The 23,952-nt window shown below is 45.5% G+C and overlaps 1 protein-coding gene across 1 annotated transcript in view; it reads right to left on the bottom strand.

Annotated features, from left to right (window-relative positions):
- Window positions 1–5,754: 5,754 nt before the first annotated feature.
- Window positions 5,755–23,952, bottom strand: part of MMRN2 (multimerin 2) — a 45,542-nt gene continuing 27,344 nt past the window's right edge. The window contains exons 3-7 of the mRNA XM_036736803.1: window positions 23,757–23,863; window positions 22,808–22,888; window positions 21,823–21,996; window positions 19,042–20,892; window positions 5,755–8,567 (exon numbers count right to left, since the gene is read on the bottom strand). Of these exons, the coding sequence (XP_036592698.1) occupies window positions 8,170–8,567; window positions 19,042–20,892; window positions 21,823–21,996; window positions 22,808–22,888; window positions 23,757–23,863 (2,611 nt within the window). The 3' untranslated portion in view covers window positions 5,755–8,169. The remainder of the gene's footprint in view (window positions 8,568–19,041; window positions 20,893–21,822; window positions 21,997–22,807; window positions 22,889–23,756; window positions 23,864–23,952) is intronic.

Genomic DNA, 23,952 nt, shown 5'->3' with positions numbered 1-23,952 from the left:
AAACTCATGAAGACCCTCTCTGAAGGTGTGAAAGGTCTGTGTTGTGCGTGGCTAAAGGGGAATGTCCCCACCCATGAAAATTTGGATTATTACAGTGATAATGGTCAGACTGATCAACATGGCCACAGATGACAAACTTCGGAGCTCTTCAACATGTTAACGACACTTCCCCACCCCCACCTTTCTCTCTCTCCTCTCTTGCTAAAGACAAGGGAAGTATGATAGCTAAAGTGCAGTTTAAAGTGCACTTTAAATCAAGTGATGATCATTGAGGTGCAGCACCTTTGCATTTGTGCTTCACTTTATGCCCATTCTCAGCTCATATTCTTAGGTACGATGAGCCCAAGGTATGTGTGGTGGGAGAGGAGGGAAAGATGGGATGTATTTGGGGAGAAAATGGAGAAAATACATTGTGACAAACTAACTTATCAGATGCATCTCATGGATTTTGAAATGGGAGACCTAGTAAATTTGAACTCAGGTCTTCCTGACTCCAGTTACAGTGCTTTATCCACAGCACCACCTGCATCCACTGCACCTAGCCGCCTTATATCCTTTTTTGTTATATGTGTGACAGAATGAATTTAGACTCAGAATCTCAAACTGGAAAGGCCCTTAGAACCTAGTCCAACCCCCTCATTTGACAGAGAAGGAAACCAAGGCTCAGAAAATTTTAATAACTTAGGAAAGTGGTATGGAGGAGGGCCCGGATTCCAACCAGCACTTAGCACAGTGTCAAGAGCAAAGAGAAGATGCTTCCTAAAGGAAAGTCAAATTGAGCTTGGATCTTTTGACTGAAGCTGTAGCATTCCCAATACTCCATGCTGCCTCTCCTTTATGGTTTGTTGTCCAACCTTTCTCAAGGCAGACCTCAAAGTCTGGTATCCCTTTTCAGGATGAATCATAATGACAAGCTGACGTTTATTTACATGGTGCTATACAGACCTCCTAGTTTATTCCCACAGCTACCCTGGGAAGAAGACACTAAAACTCACGGAGGTTAAGTGACTCACTTGTGGTCATTACTGTTCGTCCTTCATTTCCAAAGAGGACCAATAATATCGCAGGAGGTGTCTCAACTTGCTTGTGAATTGGATTTAACTGAGGCAGAGATGCACATAGTGGTCAGCCTCACTTTTTCTTCCTGAGACAGCAAGTCCAGTGCTAAGACAAGTCAAGACCACTGGAGATGGCCTGGGATGCAGGGGATGGAATATAATAATTTCTTCAAAAAAGAAACATGCCGTACCTCAAGGGTTTTACCAATTTATGCTGATATGCCTCTGGACTCAGAATTTGAAAGATTTTTTGCCATAATAATGGGACAAATATATAAAGTCAAGTCGACAAGCATTTATTAAACTTACATGGATGCCAGCCACTGTGCTAAGTGCTGTCCCTGCATCCTCCCCTAATGAATTTGCAGTCTCTGACAATCACACTGGGACCCACCAATATATCTATGCAAATGTAGTGCAACACACAGAACTTAGCATATCAAGTAATTAAAGAAATTAGTAGAGAACACAGTCAATGTAGTTAACACAGCTAGTTTCCTTAGCAGATGGTAAAACAATTCAGTCCCATGTATGCATTAATCTACATCTTTTACATTAGAATTTCTTGTAGCTAACTCTGATTCACTGCACATAATCATAGTGTAAATGGCAATGTTGTACATATAAAATCAAAAATACAAGCCTCTTGTAATAAATGACACATAGGATGTATGAAAGAATTGTGTGCAACAACTGAATATATAGGTCGTGTGCAGAAACAGCGTTTGAACTGTCTGTAACAATAGCCATCAGTTGAGCAACAAACATTTCAATGAATTTCCTTCAGGTGTGAGCTGCCAGAGATACAAAGACCACAAAATAGGTGATCCCTACCCTCAAAGAGCTTATGCTCTGAGAAGAGACAACATGTTTTAAACCCCTTCACAACTTGTTCCCAGCCTATCTTTCCTACGTCATTGCACCTTCCTTCCCATCCTGCCCTCAGAGGTCCAGGCAAACTTGCCTTCTCTCTGTTCCTCACATACTGTATGCCATCTCCCATTTCCATGTCTTTGCCTTGGCTATCTCCCACACCTGGAGTACACTCCTTCCTCACCTCCAGAGGGAGAAACAGGCCCCAGGAGGCTCAGTGACTTGCCCACCCAAGTAGCAAGTGACAGCATCACGACCTGAAGCAAGGTCACCTGACTCCAGCTTCAACATCCAGTGCATCACGCTGCTCCCAATGGTAACTGTTATCCGCTAAGACTAGAATAGTTTATACTCAATAGTGTAATTAACAAAATGGTGTAAGAGAAAAACAACGGCGGACTTCAGAATTCTGATCGATGCAGTACCATGCGTGATTTCAGAGAACTGATAGTGACACATCCACAAGAGGTGGTGGCCTCCTGGGGTAGAATGGGGCATTCATTTTCAGAGAGAGTTAATGTATTGGCTGGTCTTACTCAATTGTGCTTCTTTGTCACAACTTAGGGCTCACTGGGAAGTATCTAAGATGAAGCAAGATGAACAAGGAAGAATGAAGAAGAAAGAAGATGTTCTCTATAGGATTAACCCCTCCCCCCCACAGAAGACATTCTGGATAGAGCTCCATGGATATTTCTCCTAACTTTCTGACTGAGAGAATTCATTGTTTTAGAAAGCAAAACAGTTATATCTGTATCTGGGATTTGGGGGATCTTGTTTAGGCCAGACTAGAGCAATGGGAGGTTAATGGATGCTTCTGCTCTGATCAGACCACATCTGTACCACTGGGCTTAGGTCTGGGTACCTATTTTAGGGAGGATTTGACCGGATATCTGGCAGGCAGAAGAGGGTGCCCAGGAGGCGAAGGGGACTAGAGACCAGGCCACATGGTTAACAACAATTTATTAAGACTAGATTGGAGGATCAGCTGAAGGAATTCAGAGATGTTTAGCCTAGGGAAGAAGGTGTTTTAAGAGAATACACTGACTGTCTTCAGGTATTTCAAGGGCAGTTATGTGGACATAGGATTAGACCTGTCCCAGAGGGGAGGAACAGCAGCATTAAGGAGATGTTAGGGGAAGAAGTGCAGAGAAGCAGATTAAATTTTTTTTCCGGTTATTTAGATCTGACTTTATTTGTGTGAAAACTGTTTTGTAATTGTGTTTATATAGTTCCTGAGTTTGTTTTGGCAAGTAGACTGCCAAATTTTAAAATGTTTACAGTAACTTTAAATGGAATTTCTCTTTCTTTCTCTTGCTGTTGGACTTCTTTAGTAATATATAGAAATGCTGATGATTTATGTGGGTTTACAGATTTAAGTTTTATAAGGAAAAAAAAGCTTGTAACAATCAGAGCTGTCCAAAAGTATACTGGCCTGCCTCGAACATCAGCAAGAGGAGGCTACAGGGGTTCCATTTAAGACAAATTGTAAAGGGCCTCGTGAAAGATATTGGGAATATGAAGGCCAGAATGCTTTCCTTGGGAAGCTTACAGTACCATCCAATTAACTCAACATTTATTTATGACCTGCTGTGTGCCATTTACTGCAATATACAAACAGACCCTGCTCTCAAGGATTTATATTCTGTCTGGGGAAACAGTAGCCATACATATACATATACATATACATATACATATACATATACATATACATATACATATACATATACATATACATATACATATACATATACATATACATATACACATACACATATATACATGTATACATATATACATACACACACATATATATATACACATATATACATATATACATACACACACACACACACACATATGTATTGGATAAGGCAATTTTGGCCACTAGAAGGCAGGCATGAGAGATAGCTTGTGCAAGAGCGGAGTTGATAGATGGGATAGGTGTGTGAGGAACAGCCAGGTCAGTGTAGATGGATTGTAGATTATGGGAAGGAGGGTGATATGTGCCAAACACAATGCCAGGCTTTAAATGCCAAACTAAAGAGTTTAAATTTGGCACTAAAGGTAAAATAGGCATGCATTAGCTTTTATTGAGTGGTGTGGTCGAATTAGTACTTTAAACACACCACCTTGGTGGCTATGTGGAGGACAGATCAGAGAGGGAAGAGATGAGGCTGGGTGACCGTCTTGGAGCCTATTATAACTAGTCCAGGTGGAAGGTAATAAGCCCCCTACCCTCCCCCCCCACTATGGCTGGAGCCCTTCCTGTGAGTGGAGGGAAGGGGGTGGATGCAAGAAATGCTTTGGAGGTAGAATCAACAAAATGGGGCAACTGATTGAGTTAGTGACTTGAGGGAGAGGGAGAGATTGAGGATGACTTAAGTGTGTGAACCTGATTGGAAGGAAAAAATATGGGGATTTGAAAGAGTAGTGGGTTTGGCAGGAAAGAGGATGGGTTCTGTTTTGAGCATGCTGAGTTTGAGGTGCCTATGGGATGCCAGCTGGAAATGTCTAGGAGGCAGTTGTTGATGTCTCTGTTGTCAAGGTTGGACTGAATTGGATGACTGATAAGATTCTAAGTTTACTATGACAGACATTGCTTTTCTTTAATATTGGCAATTTGCCATTAGTTTAGATGTGCCTATGAAACAGGTATTTGCATCCTTCCCACCTTGGCACTCCAGTCCTTGACCTACCTCTTCATGAGCTCTTTGTGCCTTGTGTATTCTCTTCTCACTCTTTCATTCTGTTTTGTGATGTTATCCCCAACACTCTGAAGAGCAGATGATGAAAAGGCACATTCAATTTCACATGATTAATAGATAAGATCTATTTCTTTTCTTTATAATTATCAGTACATTCGGAAGGAAGATTTTTGAAGTTAAATGGAACTCCCCTGTGATATATATAGGTGAATTCCCAGAGGCTCATCACCAGAAGGCTTGATCACCATTGAGAGACTTTTTCTTCTAGCCGTGGTAACTCATGAAGCTATTCTACTGAGCCATGGAGGGGTTGTGATCTGTTTCAGTGGAAGGAATAGAAACACCAGTGAAAGAAGTCACAGATTTTTGAAGTGATGAATCAAGACACTGTCAGGTACTCTGTTTTGTTTGAAAAGCACTTAATAGTTTCTTTTAGGAGATATTTTATTTGGGTTTAGTTGGGTATACCCAGCAAACACACAAGATTGCCTGCGTTTACTTCTTCACAAAGAAATGACTCTGAAGTGTGGTTCTTGGTGTGTTGAGGGATATTTTCTTCTAAGATGATAAAGTTATAAAACCATACAGGAACTAAGGGGCCTCATTAACATTAATGACTGTGAATCAATTCTGACTAGGCCTCTTGAAATCTCTCTCCTCATCCACCAAGAGGGAGTGTGGCTTTAGGTACAGAAAAAATGTTTTAAATTTTATTATTTAATCATTCAAAATTATTTATTGAATAACTACTTTTTAAAAGTCTCCCTTTGAGTACAAAGCCCATATTTAGGGATTTTGTAAAAATTCCTCAATGTGATAATTTATTACCTTAGTTGGTTTATAAGCTTTGCTATGGGTGTCTGGTTTTTAAAGTTAAGCTTTACTTGAGAGAGAAGCAGATTTTTGTTTCAGTTCTGTCTTTAGCTACCCTTGTAGTCTGGTGCATAGGTTTTTTGTTTGTTTTGTTTTTAATGGATGATGAATTCCTTAATGGAGGAGACCAATATAACCACAATGATCAACCTTCCACAGCCCAAATATTTCTATTTTTAACATTTAGTTTCAGCCTCCTCCTTTTGTCGGTCATTTTTGTTAACACAAATAGAAGTGACAAGGAATTGAAGGACAGAATTTTATTCCAAATGATTGTAACTGAAAGAGACCTTTATTTTTGAGCTTCTATTCCCTTTCTCACCCTTTACTATAGATAGAGATGCTGATGAATACCAAAGTTGGGCGTAACCATAGGTGAAAAAGATGGAGCAGAGGTGCACTGGAGGGTAGTGGGGGAAAAAAAAACAACACCGACCTTGGAGTCAGGAGATACGAGTTCAAGGTCAGGTTCTTGCTAGCAAGCTAAATGACTTCAAGTAAGCTGTTTTACCTCTCTCCTCCTCAATTTATTCCTCTGCCAAAGAAGATGCTTTCAGAAGTCCCCTGGATCTTTAACAGGAGAGCTGTAACTATGATTTTTTTTTAATTTAGGAGAAGTTGCCCTAGAATCATTGAGGTGAAGCAGCAGAGATCCTGCTACACCACTAGAGTCAATGCTGGAGGGACTCCTGCATTGGGATGGGGGAAGGCATTGAAATTGGGCAGGACCTGGCTCCTAAAGTGGAGCTTCCTGGGATGAAGCCATCAGGGGAAGGAAGCAGTGGGCTGGTAGCTTCCTATGGAATGAATTCTTCTTACTAACTAGGTGCTAGTTAGTATTTCTTTACAGCTAAAGGGTAGAAAGTGATTTCAATACCTCCATAAATTTCTCTGTCCAAGGGCAAAGCCTTGGTCGCCACATCCTAGTTATAATTTTTAACAATCTATGAATCTGTGAGAAAATAAGAAAATACTTTCTATTTTTAAATTTAAAAATTTGCCACAGAGTTCTTCAGTTTTACTTTAATCTTAAACAGAAGGGAAAAGGGGTGGGATGGGAAATATTTAGCAATAAAAGGGAAATTATGGATGAACCCTTTGGGTTTCAGGTGCCAAGGGAAGGACCCTAGTTTTCTTCATGCCCAGGAGCAGAAATTTTTATCACTTTCCTCATTTCTAAAGCAAGAGGATTTAATTAGATGTTCTCTATGGGCCTCCATCACTCTCAAATGCTATGGCCCTATGGTGGGTAGGTTCAGTCCTTTCTGGTTTTCCCTTTATCTCCCATGGGTATGAAGTTCCTAACACTGCACAGAATGGAGCTTTCTTGTTGGAAAACACATCTATTCTGAGGAGCTGACATTTTGTTTTTGTTTTTTTTTTCCAATTTAAAAAAACATTTTTATTTAAAGTATTGAGTTCCAAATTCTGTCCCTCCCTCTCTCTTCTCCCCCCTCCCTGAGACAGTAATCATATATACATGTACAATTATGTAAAACATTTCCATATTAATAATTTTGTACAAGAAGACTTGAATAAAAGAAAAAAATGAAAGTAAAAAAATAGCATGCTTCAGTCTGTATTCAATCAAGATCATTTCTTTCTCTGGAGGCAGGTTTAGTCCTTTGGAATTATTTTGGGTCATTGTATTGCTGGAACCAGCTAAGTCATTCACAGGGTTGTTGTTGTTTGTCCTTCGTTCTGGAAGAGGACCATGACATCATGGAGGTGATCCGTGACATGCAGGTGAATTGGATTTAAGTGGTAGAGGGCTGTGCAAGGTCACCAGCCCACAGTTCTTCATGGAACAATATTGCTTTTACTGTGTACATCTTCTCCTGGTCCTGTTCACTCTGCTATGCATCAGTTCATGTAAGTCTTCCCAGTTTTTTCTGAAATCACCCTGCTAGTCATTTCTTACAGCACAATAATATTCTGTTACAATCGTATGCCACAGCCTGTTTAGCCATTCCCCAGTTGAAGGGCGCCCCTTTGATGATGGATTCTTAGCCGGCACAAAAAGAGCTGCCATTTTCTTGAGCAGGTCAAGCCCCCAGCTTACCTTGACGTTTCCAGCATGAGAACACTACCTCCTCAGGGGCAGAGGCCTCATCACTTAGCGCCCTGTTTAATAAATGTGGGTTGACTTGACTGGACAGCTGAGGTCTTTCCCCTAAGGGTGCACCTCAAGAGAGGTAGAAAAGCAATGGAAAAGAAACTAAGGGGAGGCAGAGGTTTGAAGAGTTGTAGAAAAGCTACTGGTCTCAGCAAAGGTGGAGAGCCCGGAAAAGTACTGGGTGATTCTGGAGGGAGTGAAGGGCAGCCCCTCTCCACTCCCCAACCAAGGTGGTTCAAATCTTGCCTTGGCCTTTAGCCAAACCCCAGATTTGGACCTGCCCAGTCCTCAAGGCAGAGTCTTTCAACAATAGCCGGCTTCAGGTCCCAAGGCCAGAGGAAGGGCTCCAGGCGCCTCAGTTTTCTCTCATCCTCAGGAAAAAGCGGAGCCCAGAGCACCCAAAACATGAGGCTTGAGCACCAAATTGCTTTGGCTAAAGGCTTCCAGGGAGCGTTAGGGATAACACAGTGGTGCTATAGAAATCACGGTCCAGGCATTTATGGCCTCTTTGGGAAGAAGAAACGGGGGGGGGGGGGGCTCTGGTTCAAGTCTTAAACACCAGGAAACCACCCAGCGTCGAACCACTGGGATCCCTCCTTGCTAGGGAACCCTTCGTGAGCTCGAACCATACCCTCTCCCCCTTCTGCAGCTCGACCACCGCGAAGGTGGCCGCGCTGCTCCCTCCGGCGGCCGTGGGCTTCTCGGAGCTGCTAGAGATCGACGTTCTTAGTCGGCCCCCGAGCACGAGCTGGCCCTCGCCTGGCCCTGGGCCGAACTCGGCGCTCACAGCAATCAGGTACACCCCGCGCACTGGGGCTCGGAAGAAGCCGTGCTCTGGGGAGTAGCCGTCCCCGACGTTCAGGTAAGTGGCGTTGAACTTCACGGGCTGCCGAAGACCGCGGGTCCCCTGGGGAAATCCAGCGTGGAAGGCCACGGAGGGTCCTGGAAAGCAGGAAGGAGCGGGGTCACTCGGGCTTGCGTGAGAGGAATCTGACACTACCTGTGTGACTCACCTGAAGAATGAGGGGCGGGGGAGGCACCGGGCGGCCCTCTCCCGGTCTGCGAGCCTCTCTCTCGGAGGAAGACGGCATGTCCGTCAGCCCGTGCCCACTGCAGCCCCGTGAGGCCGGGAGAGAGCTGCGAGGGTCATTCCACTCTCACAGACGAGAAAACTGAGTCTCTGAGAATGGCAGGGCATGTTTCCTGGAACCAACCCCATTGACCTGCCCCTCCCCCCTCCCCAAGGCAAAGAGAGTATAATAGCTAATATTTATAAAGCTAGTTAGCACCATTTATGTGGCGCTTCGAGGTTTGCAGGGTGTTTAATTATAGTAACAATAGATGACATTCATATAGTGCTCACTACGTGCCAGGCACAGTGCTAAGTGCATTACCATTATCTCTTTTGAACTTGGGAGGGGGGTGCTATTATTATGGTATTTTACAGATGAGGAAACTGAGGCAGGCAGGTTAAGGAACTAGCCCAGAGACACACAGCTAGCGAGGTCAGATTTGAATCCGGGTTTCCCTGACTCCAGGCCCAGCTCTGCATCACCTACCCAGGATTATTTTGTCCTTTTCAATGTGTGGGCCGCCTCAGTTAGCCAGAGTGCGAGGTTGGATCCCTGCTCCTCTCTGCTCCACTTCTTTGGCTTAAACAAACATCTCTCTTTCTTCTCCCCCAAATTTGGCAAATATTTAGGCAATGGCATGATAGAAATTAAACAGCCGTTTTCTCCCATAGGCATGCCCCAAGCCCCACGGAGCCCGGGTGGGAGTGCCCATGTTTGTTCTGTCCAGGTGAGTTGCGATGGTGATGATGATTTTTCCAGGGAGATAAGGTACTTTATGCTTTGACATACTTCCTTTCCATTGTCAAAAATAATATAGACTTCAGAGCAAGCAAAAATCCATCGACAAGACCTTATTCAGCACCTACTCTATACCCCCAGTCAGGGGCATACAGGGGCGGCTGGGTAGCACAATGGACAGAGCTCTGGGCCTCCAGTCATGAAGACACAGGTTCAACTCCAACCTCAGATACTTATTAGCTGTGCGACTTCACCCTGTTTAGCCCTTCTCAACTGGTGGGCATCCCTCTGATGTCTGATTCTTAGCCACCACTGAAAGAGCTGCCATTTTCTCAATACTCTTCTACTCTCTTCCCAGTCCCCCTTTGATCTCCTTTCTTATCTATTTTTACAATTTTGTTGCAAAACCCCTCTGAGATTAACTGTGGCAACAATTCGTGCCTCTCTAGGTTTTAGAGTTTACCAAGTGTTTTTACCTGACAGCCCGGGGATGTAGGTGTCATCTGTGTCACTATCCTTACTTCACGGATGAGAAAACTAAGTCTCAGAGAGGCTGAGAAACTTGTCCAGGCTCACAAAGTCTAACAGAAGTTATACTTTGGTTCCTGTTGGAGTTAATATTTTCTTTCTATATTCTTCACTGATGTTCTGATGTAATGAAAAACTGCCGCCTCCCCCTAATTCCAGTGCCTGGAGAAAGCTACAAGCCTGAGGCCAAAGGACTTGGCTTTGCATACCCTCTCTGTTACTTCCTAGATCGTGACCTTGGGTAAGTCACTTGAACCTTGGTTTTCTCATCTGTAAAATGAAGAATTTGGACTTGATGATGTCCTAGCTCTGGTCCAGCTCTAAATCTATGATGTCATGAGAAGCGTAGACTTATATAAAGTAGGGACCATTGAGCAGGTGATAGCTGCTCTCTTTTGCTCCCTATAGTGCTCTAAGGGATGGAAAATGGGATGCTTGCTAGTCTAAGGCATATAGCTTGAGAGACAGCTGGATGCACTGCGGATGGACCACCGGGCTGGACACAGGAGGACCTGAGTTTATCTCCCACCTCAGACACTTGCCAGCAATGTGACCCTGGGGAAGTTATTCTGCTTCTCTCAACTCATGTCCCTTCTCCTACAGAGATGGGGCTAATCATAGTACCTCCCTCACAGGATTGTTGTGAGGCTCCAATGAAGCAGCATGCCAATGAGATAGGAATGCTAGCAATTATTAATCATTTGGCCTCCCCTCTCCTGGCTTCCATCAGCATCATACAAGTCTAGAGCTAGAAGTGAATTTCTAGATCATCTAGTGCAGTCCCTTCCCCTTATAGATAAGGAAACTGGCCTCAGTCTCTCCCTCCCTCCCTCTCTCTCTTTCTCCCTTTCTCTCTCTCTCTCTCTCTCATACTCTCTCTCTTTGTCTGTCTGTCTCTCTCTGTCTCTGTGTCTCTGTCTCTCCTTCTCTCTCTATCTCTCTGTCTGTCGGTCTCTGTCTGTGTTCAGTTGTGTCTGACTCTTTGTGACCCTGTTTGGGATATTCTTGGCAAAGACGCTGGAGGGGTTTGCCATTTCCTCTTCCCACTCATTTTACAGATGAGAAAACTGAGGCTAGGGATAAGTGACTTGCCCAGGGTCACACACCTAGTAAGCATCTGAGGCCAGATTTGAACTCAGGAAGATAAGTCTTCCTGCCTCTAAGGCCCGGTGCTCTGTGCACTGGGGCGCCACCTCACTGCCACTGGGGTGTGAATAACACGCCCATTGTCACACAGTAAGTGTTAGATGTGGGACTCGTCTCTGGGCTTTCTTGCTCTTTCCACCAAACCCTCCCACCCCATTTCATTCTTGTAATGCTCCCGTGCAGTGAGCAGGCAGACTTGCAGGAAAGGACACTGAGGCCAGAAAGGAGTGGCACATGTGGCTTAATGGTAGAACAGGAGGCGATCCCAGGTCCCCGGATGCCCAGTTCAGTTTTGTTACAATGTAATTGCACAAACATGGAATCGCTGGCACGTCATCCACCCAATCAGAGAGAGAGAGCTCCTTGAAGGCAAGGTCTGGGTCAGGCCTCAAGGATTAAGGCTCCCTGTCCCTGGGCTAGGTCTTTGCTTTATTTCGTATCCACAGTGCTTAGCACAGTGCCTGGCACACAATAAGTGCTTAATAAGTGCTCATTCCTGTAATAAATGCCTACTGACTCGTAGGGAGGAACACTGAGGCTGTCAGCAGGACACAGGGAAAAGAATCCTAGATATTGCATCAGAAAAATTATGTCCCAATCCCAGCTCAGCTGTGTGACCCCGGGCAAATCACTTAACCTCTCTGAGGCTCTGTGATTCCATCCGTAAAACAAAAGAATTGTCCCAGGCCGTCTAAAAAGTTGAAATCCTGCTCAGAATCCTAGGAAAATGACCCCCTTTCATGTGCCTCTCAAAACAAAACAATGGTCACTTCTCACTAAATTGGAATGCCTTTCCCTCATTCATTCAAGGCTTTACGAGCCTAAGTGACTGCTCATGGAAGGTTCTCAATAGGAATAGCCACCATTTATACAGCTAAGGTTTGCAAAGCACTTTACAAATATTATCTCCTTTGGTCCTCACAACAACCCTGGGAGGGAGGTGCTCTAATTATCACCCCCCCCATTTTACGGATGAGGAAACTAAGGCAGACAGAGTTGAAATGACCTCCCCAGGGTCACACAGCTAGTAAGTAAACTGTATTTGAACTCTGGTCGGCCTGACTCCCGGTCCAGGGCTCTGTGCACTATGGCGCCACCTGGTGGCCTCTCTAAGTGGAGAACCATGGGCTGTTTATCAGGCACATGGTAGAGGGATACTTGCTTGGGTTTGATAGAGAGCCTTCATATTTCTTTTCTGCCCTGAGACTGAATCTTGAACAGGAGTATTCAGAACCTGGGATGGTGGCTTTGGCCACGATGTCATTCTCCTTGCTGCCAGGAGGTGGGGGTGTGACATAACAGGTGTGGGCACCAGGCTTTGACGTGGTCCTTTTTTGAATCTCTGCAGCCCGCAGCCCGGCCTAGCCCTGTGTAGAAAGGAGAGCCTCCAGCTCTGCTGGCCCCAGTCCTCTGGGGAAGAGGGGGCAGCAACAGGGCTCCCACCTCCTCCATTGGAAAGAAGGAAGCCCACCCCAGTTTTGCAGTTGAAAAGGAAATGGCCTGGGTTTTGAGGGTTTCAAGCCAACAAACATTCATTGCTGCCAGCCCAGGACTGGGTGCTGGGGTTACACAGATACATGTGTCCTGTAGGACTCTGCTGTTTTCCTATTGTAATCTGTAAAGCAGGGATAATAATAGCCCCTATCGTGCAAACCTTTAAGTGCTACATAAATGCAAGCTATCATAGCGGTTGTTACTGTTTTCCTAAGGAAAAGGAGAATTCTTAGGCAGTACCAGCCTTTGGTGCTTGCCATGACTTATTCCGGCAGTAGGAGCCTCCTAGGAAGGGAGGTGCCTGGCTAGCCCCTCCATGGTCCTTTCCTTTCCTCGGGCTGTTGGGGCTTTAGGGAAATATCCTAGCAGACTCCCCAGAGTGGCTGTTCTAGGCTTTTTCTTCTGTCTTCCAGCCTTAACCCCTTTGTCTCCAAAGAGGACTTTGCCTCCTCCTTTGCTGAGGAAATAGTGGTCATCCCATAGAAGCTCCCTCTACTCCCTGTTCTAATCCTCAGAAAATCCCTTGACCTCCTCCCCGTTCTCTGCTCTTTTTCTCTAGTCTCAGAAGAAAGGAGCGGACCTTGTCTCATGTCACTAAGGCCAACTAGGTGGCAACTAGACATCTGGGGGCACGGTGGGTGGAGCACCAGACCCGCTGGAGTCAACAGGATCTGAGTTCAAATGTGACCTTAGCAGCTAGATGACTCTGGGTAAGTCACTTCTGTCAGCCTCAATTTCCTCAACTATAAAATGGGGAGAATAATAGTACTTTCTTCCCAGGGTTGTTGTGAGTTTCAAATGAGAATAATAGTACTTTCTTCCCAGGGTTGTTGTGAGTTTCAAATGTTGTGAGTTTATAAAGTGCTCTGCAGACTTTAAAAGGCTAGATAAATGCTAGCTATTATTATTATTCATTAGCCACTGTACAGAGGGAAGCTCAGTTTGTCTGGCTGTTTATTCTCTTATCTCATAGCTCATGACACTCCTCTCTCCTGGCTCTTTCCCTGTGTGTCTGGCAAGTGTTTTTCAGGCTCCTTTGTTGGTTTGGTATTCACATCCTGCTGCTGCTGCTGCTGTGTGTATGTGTGTGTGTGTGTGTGTGTGTGTGTGTAGTAGTGGTAGTAGTAGTAGTAGTAGTAGTAGTAGTAGTAGGTCAAAAAGCATTTATTAAGCACCTACTATGTTCTGGGCTAAGAGCTGAGGATGCAAAGAAAAGCAAAAGACAATCCCTGCCCTCAAGGGCTCACAGTCAAATGGGTGAGAAAACAAGACACAATCCATCACAAAGGAAAGGTACTAACCCTAGAAGGTCAAGGAAAGACTTCTTGCAGAAGGTGGGATTTTTAGTGGAAACTTGAAGGAAGCCAGGGAGGCTTCCTTCCTCCCTGAGGAGGGAGAGCATTCCAGGTATGGGGGACAGCCAGAGAAAAGGTACAGAGTCTAGGGATGGGCTGTCATGTGCAGGGCACAACCAGGAGACCAGCGTCCCTGGATCGTGGAGCACAGGGAAGGGAGTGAGGTGTGAGAAGCCTGGAAAGGCGGGAGGGGCCCTGGTTATGACGGATATTGGAAGCCAAACGGAGCATTTTGTATGTGATCCTGGAGGTGGTAGGGAGCCGCTGGAGATTATTGATATAATATGGTCAGCACTATGTTTGAGGAAGATCACTTTGACGAATGAGTGTAGGTGGGAGTGCAGGGAGACTTGGGGCAGGAAGACCTCCCCCCAGCAGCTATTACAATAATCTAGGCATGAGGTGATGAGGGCCTGCACCAGGGCAGGGGCAGTGCCAGAGGAGAGAAGGAAGATGTTACATAGGGAAACTTGAAAAGCTTTGGTAACAGATTGGCTGCGAGGGATGAAAGAGAATGAGAAGTCAAAGTCAGTAATATTAATAGCTAATGTTTATATAGCACCTACTGTGCGTCAAGCACCATGCTAAGTGCTTTTTGTAAATATTACCTCATCTGATCCTTACAACTACCCTGTGAGGTAGATGCTATTAGGACCCCCATTTTAGAGATGGGGAGACTGAGGCAAACAGGGGTTAAGTGACTTGCTCAGGGTTACATAGCTAGAAAGTATTTAAGGCCAGGTTTGAACTCAAGTTTTCCCGACTCCCAGCCCAATGCTCTGTCTATCCCCTGCACCATCTAGTTGCTTCACAAGTATGTCTTCATTGAGGATGACTCCAAGATTGACATCCTGGGTGATTACGATGATGAAGACCCCCTCAATAGGGAAGTTAGGAAGAAGAGAGGCTGTGAGGGAAAAGATGATGCTCAGTGATGGATGTGTTGAGTTTCATGTGTCTGTGAGATGTAGTGTTTCCCACAGGCAGTTGGAGATGAGAGACTAAGGTTGGGAACAAGGTTAGGGCTGACAAGAAGTGATCTTAGAGTCCCCTGCACAGAGACGTTAGATAGTTGAAACCACAGGAGCTGATGAGATCACCAAGTGAAATAATAGAGAGGGAGAAGGGAAGAGGGCCCAGGACAGAGGCTTGGGGACCGCCCCCCCCCACCCCAAGCTGTTGGTGGGGACAAAAGCCCAACAGAAGAAACAGAAACATCAATCAGGAGGAGACAGCAATGCTGTGGAAACCAGGCTGAAGAAAGTGTCGAGGACGGAGTTATCAACGTTGCCAAAGGATGAAGAGAGATCATGAAGATTAAGGACTGAAGAAAGACTGTTCTATTTGGCCATTCAAAGGTCATTGGTGACTCTGGAGAAAGCAGTTTCAGTCAAACCCAGACAACAGAGTTAAGACAAAAGTGAGAGGACATGAAGCAGAAACACCTTTTATAGATGGCCTTCTCAAGGAGTTTAGCCACAAAAGGGAGAAGAAATAGAGAGTGGTATCTATCAGGAATAGAGGGATCCAGAGTGCGTGCATGTGTGTGTGTCTGCATATGCATACCAATGAGCAGCCCAAGGTTCTGTGCTGGGCCCTCTTTTCTATAATGTCTGTCAGTGACCTTTCTTATCCATTCCCATGGGTTCAACTATCATCCCAATATAGATGGCTCCCAGGTCAACATATCCAGCACAGTCTCTCTCCTGTGCTCCAGCCCCACAGTCACTGACTGCCTTTTGGACATTTCCAAGTTGGTGTCCCATAGCCATCTCAAACTCACCTTATGTAAAACAGAACTTGTGGTGAACTTGTTCCCCCCTTCTCCACCCCCAGCCATCCTTTCTTCTTGATTTCCCTATCTTTGTCAAGGTCATGGACAATCCTTCCAGTCACTCAGGTTCTCACCCTCAGTAATTCTCCGTTCTTTCCTTTTCCTCAGTCTCCATTTCCAATCAGTGACCAAGTCTTGTTGGCTTCTGTCTGTACAATATCTATTCTGCTTCTCTCCACTCAAACAGTCACTGCCCTCATCCAGTCACAACAGTCTCTTAATTGGTTTCCCTTCCTTTAATCTTTCTGTCCTCCAAACCATCCTCTACAAAGCTGCCATATTGATATTCCTCAAACATAGATCTGACCTCCCCTCTCAACTCCTCCCCCACCGAAGCTCCAAAGAGTCCCTCCAAAGAGGATAAAGTGCGAATAGTTTGGCATTTACAGCCCCTCAGGTTTGTCTTCAGCTGTCCTTTCCAGAATGATTATGTCACCCTCATTGACCCTGCCTGTTAGCCAGACTGGCTTACAGTTGTTCCTAGAATATGACAGACATTCCATTTCTCTGTGTATGTATTGAGGCTGTTGTTCCCTAGGCCTCAAAAGCACTCTTGCTTTGCTTCTGACCCTTAAAATCCCCAACTTCTATCAAGGCTAAGTCCAAGTGCCATCTCCCAGATGAGGCCTACCCTAAGCCCCTCCAGGTGTCATGTATAGCAGACTGTCAATTAGCTTCTCTCTTCCTCTTCCTATTTAGAAGGTAATTTCCTTGAATGCTGCTGGAGAGGTTTCAATTTTGTATTTGTATCCCAAGTGCCTGGACTATTGAATGAATGAATGAATGATGCTCGTATCAGACAACTCTGAGGTCTGAAACCAGGGTGGCTGGAAGGATGGTGATGTCCTTGGTAGAAACAGGGAAGTTACAAGGAGGGACACATTTAGGGGGAAAGGTGATTTCCATTTCAGACATACCGTATTTGAGATGCCTGGCAGATGGTAATAGAGGTCTGGAGCGCAGGAGGAGCTCAGGACTAGACCTGGATAAATCAACCTAGGGATCACCTACGTGGAAATGGTAATTGAAGCCATGGTGAATTGGACAGAAAAGGGGCCTGGCACAGAGAGGGGGATGACACTTATGTATGGAGGACAGAACATGGCGCTCAGGGTGCGGTGGATAGAGTGCCGGCCTGGAGTCAGGAAGACCTGACTTCAAATCCGGCCTCAGATGCATACTTGATGTGTGACCCTGGGCAAGTCACTTACCCCCTGTTTGCCTTAGTTTCCTTATCTGTAAAATGGGGATAATGGTAGTCCCTTTCTCCTAGGGTGGTTGTGAAGATCAAATGAGATAATATCCATAAAGCGCTTGACACAGTGCCTAGCACAGAGTAAGTAAATGTTAGCTAGTAGTAACAGTAGTAGTAAGAGAAAAATTGGGGGACGGAGGTGTCATAAAGTCCAGTGAGAAGAGAATCTTTAGGAGTGAATCGTTAATTTCAGCCCAGTGACGGGGCCATTGCTTTCTTTAGTTTCAGTCATTTTGGGCAGCGCATTTCTGCTTAGCCCCTAGTCAAAGGAAGAACTTCAGCTGATATCCCTTTCATGCGGCTGCTCGTATTCACCTACCCAAAGTTATCCAAACTGTGACAGAAGTGTGTTTACTGTAGGGAAGTGTATCGATTAATGGAACAATGTCAGGCAAAATCCCCTTCACTATGAGTGTGTTTTGAAGTGTCGGGCAGCATGAGGACCGGTTAAAAGCAAGCTTATCAGACATCCTTTAGAAATGAAAATTGCTAATGAGTTTAACCTCCTTCTCCTGCCTCAAGTGGGCACTAGTCCTCTAGAAGTGATGTATGCTTGGTGTTAGCCACTGAAGTTCAGTTATTTCTATTACTAGGCTACTGAATTAAAGGAAATGGTAGGTCACTTCCATTTGCAGCTGATCAGCAATTCTTGAATGTTGACTGATTTGGGGGCTAAGGGAAAGCTGGGGAAGTATCTGGAGCAATACCATAGGTAAGTTAATTAATGACTTTCTAGGGCTCAGTTGCCCATCCTCAAAGTAGAGTGTATGATATAGTAGAAATGACACTGGGCTTGGATTCAATCAATAAAGATTTACAAAGGGCCCACTATGTTCTAGGAGACCTGGGTTCAAATTCTGGCTACGAATGTGAGAGTTCTCTGGAATGTGGAGACACTATGTAAATGTAGGGTGATGAAATGGATTAAAAAACCATTATTATAACTGTTATCACCATCATCATCATTATCATCTATTTCTTTATTTTAACCAGATCTGCAATTTAATTCTTCTAGAGAATTCTCTCCTCCAGTGATGCAAGTAAGCGAACGTTCTGCGTTTTGTAGGTATAGCGTGTTGTATGGGGGAACTAGAAATTAAATCTTAAGCCTAAGGTCACATGGGCCAGTAAGTGTCAGAGAGGGGACTTGAACCTAGGTCTTCCTAGTTTTGTGACTGACTTTCTACAAGGTCCTGTGTTGTGGCAAAAAACTGGCTGGATTTTTGTTGTGGCTGGATTTGGAGGTCGAGCACTTGGGTTCAAACCCCAGCTCTGTCTCCCTTCTGACCACTGTCCTCTATGGCTTCTTTTAAGTCGAAACTAAACTGCCCCCTTCTGTAGGGAGCTTTGCCCAACTCCTCTCAATTCCAGTGCCTTTTGGACAGTTAGGTAGCACCATAGTGCACAGAGCACTGGGCTTGGAGTCAGGAGGACCTAAGTTCAAATTTGGCCTCAGACCCTTCTGGACAAGTCACTTCACCCTGTTTGCCTGTTTCCTCATCTGTAAAATGAGCTGGAGGGGGAAATGGTGAACTGCTCCTGTATCCCTATCAAAAAAAAACCAAATGGAGGCATACAGTCAGACAGGACTGAAAATGATTGAATAACAAATCCCTCAGCTGATTATTTCCTATCAATCCTGTATGTAGATTGCTTGGTATATATTTGTTTGCATGTTGTCTTTCCTACTAGACTGTGAGCTCCTTGAGGACAAGGACTGTCTTTTGTCTCTTTTTGTATCCCCAGAGCTTAGCACAGTGCCTGGCACATAGTAGGTGCTTAATAAATATTGGTTGATGGATGGATTTGCTACCTCTGTGACTTTAGGCAGGTTCCTTAACTTGTCTGGTTCTCATTTCCTCATCTGTAAAGTGAGGAGAGAATGCTGTTTGACCTCTAAGGATCCTTCCAGCTTTAAGTCTATTCTTCTTACTTTGTGGATATTTCACCCCTCCCACAATGACCCTTGCATAGAAAATGCTCAAATACTTACCATTGCCAAGGAACTTGGGGGCCTGGTCGCTTCTCCCACTCCCAGGGAGTGGCTGTTCTCCCCATTTCTCTACTTGTTTCTTGTCTCTCTTTCCATGAGACTCTTGTTCTCTCTGTTTCTTCTTTCCCTTTTTGCTGAGGATGGACTGAAGCTTCCCCAGGTCCAGGCTGATGTTGGTGGCCACCAGCTCCCTGTAGTTTCCAAACAGGCTCTGAAACAGCTGGAGATGATGGCCCAGGTCCTGCTTCATGGCCTTGACGTCACTCTGGAGGCTCTCCAGGGACAAGTTGAGGGGCAGTAGCCCAGCAGGATGGCAGCACCCTTGGCTGTGGCTTATCTGGGACTTGAATTTCTCCATCTGAGTGCTGAGGTGCGTGATCTCACTCTTCAGGCTAGCCAGGTCATTTTCTTGGAGGCTGCCCCCATCTGAGGCTTCGTGGTTGGGTTCCAGGTGTTCCGCCCTGCTCCGAGTTCCTGCCTTGGCCTGCTCGGAGTCCGGTGGCTCATCTTTGCCAACACTCTCCAGCAAACCTACCCTCTCCCTGAGCGCCATCAGGTCTATGGCATGCTCTTTCAGTCTATTCGACGTGTAGTCCAGGGCATCTTCAATTTGAAAGTAGGTCAAAGGCAACCTGGCATTGTCCTCTTCAGTTATTTCCTCCAACATCTCTTCTCCAAATAGGGTGGCCAGCACCGTCTGGTGTCTTAAGGCATCTTCCAGGAGGGAGCCAAATGAATTGTTGAGATGGCGGATTTCCCTGAAGACGTGCCTATCCACTCGCTTTAGCCCATCCACCTCCCCTACCAGTGCCTGCAGCTGGCCCTTAAGCAAGGCTATGCTGACCTTGGCCCGGGTGATCTCCTCCTTCTGGGCATCCATGGACAAGGCGAGGTCCTCCACGGCATTGCGCAGAGCCTTGATGGAAGAACTCTCCAGCATCTTCTGGTCCTCCAGGGTCAGGTGGGTTTCTTCCAGAAAACGAGTGGCATTTCTCTGGTCCTCCCGGAGGAGGCTCAGGTCAAAGTAGAGCTTTTGACAATTGCAGTCCTTCACGTATTTCATCAGGTCTGAATGGCTCCCCTGTAAGTGGTGCAGGGTGTAGTTCAGATCTAGGATCTGCCTCTCAAAGTCTTCTTTGATCTCCTCCATGATGAGGGACTTCTCCATTAAGATGACCCTGAGCTCCTCAATCATGGCCTTGTTGCTTCTCATAGTGCTCACCTGCCCTTCTAGCCTGGTGCCAAGCTCAAAGTTCTCATCAGAATCCATGAAGAGTTCTTTGATATCTTCCTCATGTTTGGCGAGGGTCTCATTGAGTTGCTTGAGGGCATTCAGGACTTCATCTTCTCTCCTGCCGGAGGCAAAGGACAGCTCTGAGAGGTTGCTCTGCAGCTGTCCCAGCTTGATCTGTAAGTCCTCCTGCTCTTCCTTGGACTCTACCGTGCTGGCATTGGCCAGTAGTAAGTGGACTTCCTGGGCCTTCTGGATCTTCTTCACCTTCAAATCTGTGTCTGCCCTGACCACAGACAGGTTGTGGTTCAGGACAAGCTGCTGGTCACGCAGCTGACTGTCAATGTCGTGCCGAAGCTGGTTGACTTTTAGAATGTTTTCCTGGACTTTGGATTCGAATTTGGTGCCCAGCTCCTGGAATTCTGCCTTGGGCACAGCGATATCCTGGAATCTCTCAATGTTCTGGCGATTGGCCTCCACGTCACGCGATAGGTTCTTCACCATATGAGAGAGGTTGTGGAGGCTTTCATTGAAGCTTCTCCAGATGGGGCTAAAGTGATTTTTCAGAAAGCTCTCCATATGGGGTAGGAGGACCTGCTGAAGGGATTGATCCATAGACCCTGTAAGCAACAGATGGAGGCTTTCACATTGGGCCAGGGTAGATAACATCCAAAGACTGGCCTCGAGGGCATAATCAGGCTCCAAGTGGTGTTGGAGCTTGAAAGGAGAAGACACTTCCCTCTCTCTCCCACCCCAACTCACCAGCTAAAGTGTGGGTCACTTAGGACTGAGAGTCGTATGGATGGCAAAGCTCATCTTCCATGTCTTTGCCATAAGAAGCAAGGTATCCAGGGCATAAGAGGGGAGAAGACTGTAGTATCCTGCCCGGTCAGGGCATATCTAGAATGCAGGATTCAGTCTTTAGTGCCACATTTTTGGGAAGTCATTTACATTCAAAAGGAGGGTGATCAGAAGGAAAAGGGGTCTAGAGGCCATGCTGTATCAAGGCTGGCTGAAGGAAAGAGGGATATTTAGGTTGGAGAAGTGAAGGCACATGGGAGATGCCTTCAGGTATCTGAAGGGCTGTCATGAGAAAGAGGGACCCAGAAAACAGAACTGGGAGCGAGAATGCAATGAAAAATTTACAGATTCTCTAACAATGACGTTTGCCCACAGAGGGAATGGGCTGCCTCAGGAGGGGCTGGCTTTCTCTTCACTAGTGGTTTATATGATGACCTGGGAGGATGTGGTAAAGTGGGTTGGAGGTCAGATGTGGGTCATACAATAAGGTCTCTGGGTCCCTTCCAGATCTATAATTCAGTGACTCTATAACTTTTCCCAAGACTTCTCACCCAAATATTTCCTCAGAGACCATCAAGCACTCATTTCACTTCATGTCAAGGTATTTGAGTATCTCCCTCCCTTATCAGTCAATCAATAAACATTGATTAAGTGCCTGCTATATGCCAGGCACTGTGCTAAGTGGTATAGAAACTATGCTAAACTTATGCCAGTTACTATACCTTGACCCCAAATTACAACTTGCTTACCAAGTCCCGTTAGATTTGTCGATATCTCTTTGGCTGTATGGTTACTTTCCAGGGACTTTTGCAGATCCAGAAGGTTGCTGGTTGCCTGATGGATGTCATTCTGAAGGTCTTCTAAGAGGTTCTCATGTTGTTCAGTTGCTCTCCGGAACTCCATGGGTTCTCTGTAAAGAGGAGCTGATTACAAGATAGAGATTAATTATAATGCAGCCCATATATCGGGGCCTGGGGTGGGAGAACATTATCCTTCACTCTTACACAGAGCTTATTTTATGAGCAGTCATTGGAATGTAGGCCTCAGACATTCCAGAAGCTATGAGCTGCTCTATGTTAATCCAAGATCATCAGCTAGCATTTAAACTCCATTCTGGGGTGGGGAGGGTACCCATGTCTTCTTGGCCTCTACCAGGCTTTGGCCACTTTTCCAAATGGAACCAAATTCTTCCATTCTATAAGAATGTGCCTGGGGTAGTGGGCAAAGGGCACACCTGATTATCTTGTATTTGATAAGAAATGGGGACCACAAGGGGAAGCAGAAAGGAATGTTTCTGAAATATGGCCTCTGCTCGAAGTGATTGGAAGCAGCCAATAGGCAGTTATATATATGTATATATATATTATATGTATATAATATATATATTATATATGTATATGCACACATATTTATATGTATATATGTATGCATGGGTATATACACACATATATAATATATCTTTGATCTACATAGTTGTTGAGATGTTGTCTCTCCCAATGGACAAAATGATCCTTGAGGACAGAGACTATTTTTACTCTTCTTTGTATCCCCAGCATTTGACACATAATAAGTGTCTAATAAATACTCATTGACTGGCTGAGGTGTCCCAGTCGTGGCCAAAGACAAAAGCTACTAGAGAAGAGAGGATCTGAGGGTTTCTGCCTCTCACCCCCTGGGGTATATAGCAACCATTTCCCACAGACCCAAGTTTCCCGAGGCAGGAAAGCACCAAACCAGTTTCGTGTTCCACGGACTTTTCCCAAGGGTCCTCCTTCCATTTACTTCGGTTGTCTATTTCTGAGATCATTGAAGGGTCTGCCAAAGAGAAGTGGCAGAGGTGGTCAGGTAAAAGCATAGAGGGATGTTACCGTTCTTTCAGCAGGTCACAGAAAGAGTCAGGGGGTGGCCAGGATATGACTTTGGCCACATGTCTCCAAGTCCACCTTTCTGTCCACTGGGCTATCAGAATTTCTTCCATGGCCAAGAAAAGGGAGAACGGCTGAGTGGGGGAGGAAAGAATCAGAAGGAATGGGAAGGGGATCACAGAATTGAAAACTGGGTGGCATCTTTGAGATCATGTTTTCTAGCTCATCATTTTATAGATGAGGAAACAGGTTTAGAGAAGGGATTGATTAAAACACTTCTCAGTGATGCCAACCCCAGTGCAAACAGCAATGGCTAACATTTATAAGGTGCTTTAGAGATGGCTTTACATAGCCGAGTTGGGATGTAGGGCCTGTGAGAAGAGAGAAGTAGAGGAAGGAGACTGAGGGTGCTAGGTAATGCAGTGGACAGAGTGCTAGGCTTGGAGTCAGGAAGACCTGAGTTCAAATACGGCCTCAGATACTCACTAGCTGTGTGACCCTGGGTAAGTCACTTACTTTCTCTTTCTCTCAGTTTCCTCATCTGTAAAATGGGGATAATGATAATAATAATAACACCTATTTCTAAGAGTCATTGTGAGGATCCAATGAGATAATATTAGTAACGAGCACATACAGCACAGTGCTTAGCTCCTGTTAGGCGCCGTATAAATGCTTCTTGGAAGGGGTATTCCACTTGCAGGGGGCATTTGGAGATTCTTCCTTGGGGACTCCATGATTGAAACTGCCCCCTCCTTACCTTCCCGTCCCCTAGAACCCAGGGCCCAGCCTTACCCCGAGAACCTGAGGACCCATCTTACCGTAATGTTGGCAGTCAGTACCACTGTAACCAGGACAGCACTTCCAGACTACAGAGGTGTGCACTTTCTGCTTCACCTGGTAGACTGGCTTTGGGGAGACCCGGTACCTGGAAGAAGAGGATACTTTGTGGGCAGCCATTGCCGACTCGGCTGGCACATGCTTCTGCTCTGAAGAAAACCTGCAGGTTTGGAGATT

This window comes from Trichosurus vulpecula, chromosome 8 (assembly GCF_011100635.1).
Source record: "Trichosurus vulpecula isolate mTriVul1 chromosome 8, mTriVul1.pri, whole genome shotgun sequence".
NCBI lineage: Eukaryota > Metazoa > Chordata > Mammalia > Diprotodontia > Phalangeridae > Trichosurus > Trichosurus vulpecula.
The sequence above is the reverse complement of the archived record's forward strand: the minus strand, read 5'-3'. Positions and strand labels throughout refer to the sequence as shown.